The sequence below is a fragment of the Malus sylvestris genome, chromosome 17 (assembly GCF_916048215.2).
Source record: "Malus sylvestris chromosome 17, drMalSylv7.2, whole genome shotgun sequence".
NCBI lineage: Eukaryota > Viridiplantae > Streptophyta > Magnoliopsida > Rosales > Rosaceae > Malus > Malus sylvestris.
The window spans coordinates 12,719,734-12,725,802 of NC_062276.1; the positions used below are offsets into that span (position 1 = coordinate 12,719,734).

The following is a 6,069-nucleotide window of genomic DNA, read 5'->3' on the forward strand; positions in this document are numbered from 1 at the left end:
ACATAAAACTGGAAAAAAATCCAAAGAGCAAACAAAATATGGAGATTTCATTATGATTGTTTATAACAAGGAAAAAAAGAAAGAAATGTTCCGGTTCGGAGAAAATCTACAAATGTTTTAAGCAAGAATAGGGAAGTGTAACAGCGTCTCTTGGTCCGCCTAAGAAACTGAAATCCTATGAAAGGTAAACTATCTCACAACTACTCTGTCGAAAAAAGTTTGAACTGTTTGGGGCAAAAAAGAGCTTAATGCCTACACGAAATACGGCTGTAGTAGCTCATCTCATTGTAGAGCAGGAAGATGAACGGCTGCTTGGACTCGTCCGATCTTTCTTCAACATGGACTCGAGATTCTGGAGACATGTAAGTGGCGTGACCTGTGCGAAATACACAATATTACGTAAGTGTATTTAAGCAAATTGACTTGCACTTGACTCAATATACACACGAGAAAATTTTTTCCAGTGTGTTGAGAGATTTTTCCAAGTACCTACTCTACATGTCATAACACAAGTCGAGCAAATAATATATTTTTCCGTATCACTCCACTTATTCTATGACACGTGGAGTACCCTCTTGAATACAGGTCACTTTTAAAAAAAAAAAAAAAAAAACTCCACATTCTCCTGTGTGTACCAACCAGAAATAATTCCAGAAGATGTAGGAAAGGCAATCAGAAAAACGAGTTATTAAAGCAGAGAGAGATTTGAACCTTCCAGCATCTTTTTTGAGCAAACTGGTTATTAATGTCATCCAACCTCTTAATTATTTGCTTGAATGATGGTCTCTTGAATGGGTCCTCACTCCAACACTCCTCGATTAACCTGTACACATTGTACAAAAACTTTAAGCAAGCATTCTTAATAAGGAATTAACCCTGTAGAAGAGAATATGTCTGTATTTTGAGCATCGTAACAAGGCATTTTCTCTCTAAAACTTGGACATGCACAATATAACCATTTTTTGGAAAGGAGAGAAGAAAAAGTACACAGCTTTTCCTATCAGGATTGCTTTTTGGTTTCAAGAATTAAGGAGCCAAAACTGCCCAGAAGAAGTGTCAAAAAACTCGTCCCCAATACCACAGTAACTCTTTGGGACCATAATACATCATTATAACAAACAAAATATTGGCTATATATAAAGGAAAATGACACTTCATATATACAGAACAAGACCAAATGTATGGAAACAACTTACTCCTTCAATCCGTGTGCATAATGCTTTGGTGGTGCTCTAAATGGTGGGCGCTCATTTGCAACATATGCTTTAGGAACTTCTGTTTCTGGCTTTGTAGAAAATGGTATGCAACCTTCAATCATCTGGAAATAACATAACATTTTTTTCAATCATTAAAACTTTTTCTCAGACCGTCAAGAATAAACCACCTCTCAACTGGAAAACATTAATACAAATCAATTCAACTGAGTGCTGGATTAATACAGGATATTCATTAACATGAAAATTTCCAATAAGGGTATACCACACATGAAAGAAGTCCATCCCATATACAACAATACAAGTTAAAAAACTGGACATTAGGATGAATTTACAAACATATTGCAAGAAGATAATGTATGGAGAAATAACCTTCATATAACAGCTATATGTAGTTACTGCAATATTGTTCAGCAATGGGGGTGAATGGGTGGGAGAGAGAGAGAGAGAGAGAGAGAGAGAGAGAGAGAGAGTACCTCTTGCAAGATCAAAGCAAACGAAAAAACATCCACTTTAGTATCATATTCTTCATTTCTGTAAACCTCTGGAGCCACATATCTCCCTGTACATTAGAGATGTTATTATATCAGCAACAGGAAGACATGATGATGGGAGCTACAGTCTACAGTCTATAATCTAAATTGAAACAGTTACATGTTTACAGAACCCTAAGCCTTAATCCTGTTATGCCTAACATTCAAGGCAAAGACTCAGCTTCTACAGATTTAAGTGAAACACCAGAATGTAAATGGGGATTTTACTGGGGTTAGCTACACATGCAGTAAACTAAAGCAGTATCCACTCTCTCAGCTCAAGTTAGCAAAAATGTCATCTAGCCTAGCTGGGTTTATTTCTTAGTAAAGGCCAAAATTGATCAGATGGCTACGTAGTTTTACGCACAAAATAGCATTGATCAAAGAAATGAAGAATGAAACTTTTTAAAAAGCAGGCAACATACAAGTGTCTTGACTTGTCACAGGTCTGTCTTCTTTAACTGTATTTGCAACTTTCAGTAGCTTGCTCACCCCAAAGTCTGCAACTTTCAGATGGCCCGAATCATCCCGCAATATGTTTCTGTTATCTTACTCACGAACAATTAAGAAACTATCAAAAGTTTCAATCATTTAGTTATTGATAGCGCATGATCCATGCTACATTTAAGTATGATGCTTTATATGCCAGGCTAAGAGGAATAAACCCCCGATCGCTTATTTATGAGTCAGATTAGATATAAATTATGTTGGTAAACATCTATTTCTCTACTAGCAAAAATAACAGCAACAATAAATATAAAGAGAGAGAGTGCGAGAGCATACGAGGGCTCCAGGTCTCGATGAATTATTGCTTCAGGTTTATGCTCATGCAAGTAATTCATCCCCCTGCAGTGTAATTCAGTACAGTGCTCATTAAAATAAAAGAACACATGCAATGAATAATCGGTTATAACATGTAGCAATCATCCACCTCCCAGCACTATGAATTCTAAAACACAAAAGTTCATTTAAATACTGTTTACATTGATCACTCAAAGATAAGCATGACCCCAGTAAATAAATGGTAACACCAAAAGTAACCCAACTGGGTTTTCAATCCCAGTCAATGATATAACCAATATTTGAATTCCCTCCCCAGAAATTCTCTAGCCCTACATGGATCTAGAGTTCGCAATTTCAATGGGAAGAGTCCATACGGACTGTAATCCTCAGAGGTAATGCCAATTAAGCAGCTGACCTTATGATTTTTCAACTGCTGACAACTCCCAAAAAAATTGTCCCGCATAAAACAAAGGAAATCCAGGAACTTGGGATGATATGTTTCAAGTCAGATAACCTATTTCAGAATAATGTAGGAAATTACATTTGCAGTAAATTATTCAAAGCATTCAAAGAATATGCCTCAAGTTCCCCACAAGAAAGCTAATCAAACTCCAAATTGATGATACAGCATGGAAACATCAGATGATTTAGATCCCATGTCAAGATATGGCATTTGTGATGTTCGCCAAGAAAACTTGCAAACAAATCCAGAGTACAAGCAACTTGACTGACCTAGCAATGTCGAGTGAAAACTTTAATGCTGATGGTGGTTTTAATGCACCTTTCCTTTTAAGATACGCACGAAAATCTCCCTGCAAAAGTAAAAATAGAAGCTCAGATGAAAAAGAAGATCAACAATTATGTTGCATTTTTACAAATATTGTCTGATGCTAAACAAACAGATAATACATTTGTCTCATTTTGTTTGTCCTACAATCTACAGTGTGTCAATGGTCCATTAATGCCCTTTCTCTTTTTGTAACTTCAATGCAATCCAACAGTTTAGGCATTTAAAACTCTAAGTCAGCTACCAAAAGTCACACTTTTTGGCATAATGCTGAAGGACCTAATTGTATACTAACCCATCACTTGGCCCTTCACTTGGTACTAAAGTATCACTTATCCAAATTATAACAAGTCAACATCAAATACTCAGATGCAAAATAATGAAATGTGGAAGACGTAGGAATGAATGATGATATTAAAAGAAAGATATAAAGCAAAATTCAATTCGCATGTTTCAATTAACCTTGGATAGATATTCTATGACAATCATCATTGGACTGCTTTGTGTTACAGCACCCAAAAATTGGACAACGTTTGGATGCCGTATCTTCTGAAGTAGAGAAAGCTCATCCCTGAATGCATTTCTGAGATTCCATTGAGCCAATTAAAACTCCAGCCGAAAAGAAAGACTCAAGACCTTTTAATTCATTATCTCAATTACAACAAAAGTCAAGTAGTGATAAGAGTTCACACAAAAATTGATGCATAAAGACAAACTTACACTTTATCTTCATCAGCAAATACTTTCTCCCCAAGCGTTTTAACTGCAACTTGAATTCCACGCCACGATGCAATACGATAGGTTCCCTGACATACATTTCATTTGCAATCAAAGATCAATATCACCATTAAACCGTCCTACTTAACTCCTCCATCAATACCAATCCATACTCAACTGAATAATTTATCCCAAGCTCATTCATTGTGTCATAGTGAACTTGAATTAGACCTCAAAAAACAAAACAAAAACGAATGCCAATGTTCTTCATATGAGACATACCTTGGTTATCTCGACACTATTGGAGAAATCAAGCTCATTAGGATTAATCTCGTATTCGGGGACTTCCCGTGAGTTCTGGACATGCATTGGAGCCATCTAATTTTTGCAAAAACCACAAAATATTTAATTTTTAGAAAAGAAAGAAACAAAAGAAGCAAACTTTGCACACCCAAACAATAATAGATGACATAAACTCCAGTAAATACCGGAGGTTTAGCACCGTAATCCTCCAAAAGTTTGATCACATCATCGTTTTTGTAATAAATTGCATCTGCAAGAGGCTGTTCAACAAATAAATCAGTCAGAGTTACTACACTGTTAGCAACCTATACATACACACACATACAGACATATATACAGACGAATGTAGAAAAGTGACAAAATTTGCAGTGAAATTGCTTACCGTGCTGCCCCAACAGTCACGCGGGTCGACCACGGCGCCTCTTTGGAGCAAGAGCTGGACGACGTCGGTTTGGCCCTGGCAAGCGGCGACGTGGAGGGCGGTGCGGCCGTCGATGTCAGTGAAATTGACATTGGTGCCGGAGTCGATGAGCTCTCGAATGGCGTCCAAGTCGCCCTCGTTGGCCATGTACATGAGCCGCACCCGCGGGTCAACCGGCTCGGGCGTCACCGAGTCGTCCCGGTCCGGCGCCAGCGACGACTGCTTCAGCAGAGTGAAGCGGGGCCCTCCTGCTGATTGCTGCTGTTGCTGTGGCACGGGTTCCATGTGTGGAGAAGGATAATTGGAATTGGGTGTGAATGAGAGGAGCGAGAGAGTCAGAAAACGAACAAGATGCTAGAGGGGAGAGAGAGAGAGAGTCGGTGGGATTGGAGAAGGATAAGAATAAAGTAGGGAGGACTTGGGCAGGACTGGAGGGACTTGGTCGCTAGGTAGCTGCTTAGTAGGTGTAGGTGGACTCCGGAATTTGCTTTTCTTCTCTCTTTCTTGAGAGAAATTTTTCTAGCCAACCGGCGCATTAGCCTACGTGGAGTTCCCAACCAATGAAATATTACCATGTGTCAATATCATTGTTGAAAATAAAAAATTTGCCACGTTTTGTTATTTATGTAGGCATTAAATAAATTGGTCAACAAAATTCCTAATATATCCCTAACATAATAGTTGAAAGAGAAAGACGTCAAAAAACTCTTCGACTTCCTTCTACCATGCCGACCGCCCACCCTATCAGAAATCATTCACCCACATCGCAGCCCTGTGATTCCACCGGCGACACCTTTCTTCCTCTTTTTGTTTATCCTCTTCTCTCTCGTTCTCTTCTACCTTATGAGAAATCACCCACCTCCATCGACCCAGATTTGCCGTCTTCGACCTCCGATTTTATGATCTGATGAATTTCCAGCGTTTTTTGTGTCCTTCTCAGGAGGAGCACAAAAAAGAGGAAGAAATATTGAAAACGAAAGAGAAAGGGAGAGAGATGTATGGGGAAGGGAGGGATGGGTGGGAGTGGGGGGTGGACCGTACAAGTATCCGGGAAGGAGTCGGCCAAGGTCTGGAAGTCGGCCATTGCTTTTAATTGTTTTTTGGCCTAATTGGATAAATGGTCCCCGTGGTCATAAGGTATTCGGATGATAGCCCCTGTGGTAAAAAAATTCGGATTTAAACCCCTGTGGTCTAAGTCTGTTAGGATTTAAACCCATGTGGTCTAAATCTGTTAGGATTTAAACCTTTCTGTTAAATAATGCTGATGTGGCTGCCAAATGGCTGCCACGTGGCAAAATAATAATTTTTAAT

At 38.8% G+C, this 6,069-nt stretch overlaps 1 protein-coding gene across 1 annotated transcript; it reads right to left on the reverse strand.

The window, feature by feature from the left end:
• Nucleotides 1-26: 26 nt before the first annotated feature.
• LOC126612053 (integrin-linked protein kinase 1-like) lies at nucleotides 27-5,843 on the reverse strand. Its single transcript, XM_050280356.1, has 12 exons — nucleotides 4,720-5,843; nucleotides 4,523-4,597; nucleotides 4,317-4,412; nucleotides 4,038-4,123; nucleotides 3,780-3,900; nucleotides 3,263-3,342; nucleotides 2,531-2,593; nucleotides 2,173-2,288; nucleotides 1,691-1,776; nucleotides 1,197-1,318; nucleotides 712-823; nucleotides 27-376 (listed from the first exon to the last, which is right to left on the reverse strand). The coding sequence occupies exons 1-12, from the start codon at nucleotides 5,041-5,043 to the stop codon at nucleotides 278-280; spliced, it is 1,380 nt and encodes a 459-aa protein (XP_050136313.1). The 5' UTR covers nucleotides 5,044-5,843; the 3' UTR covers nucleotides 27-277.
• Nucleotides 5,844-6,069: the final 226 nt, after the last annotated feature.

Bases quoted from the DNA above. Each gene is read 5' to 3' on its own strand.
- LOC126612053 (XM_050280356.1), bottom strand. From the start codon at position 5,043: ATGGAACCCGTGCCACAGCAACAGCAGCAATCAGCAGGAGGGCCCCGC. The intron at 4,598-4,719 runs GTAAGCAATTTC...TTTGTTGAACAG, and splicing joins GTGACTGTTGGGGCAGCACG to CCTCTTGCAGATGCAATTTA. The intron at 824-1,196 runs GTAAGTTGTTTC...CAATGTGTACAG, and splicing joins TATGCACACGGATTGAAGGA to GTTAATCGAGGAGTGTTGGA.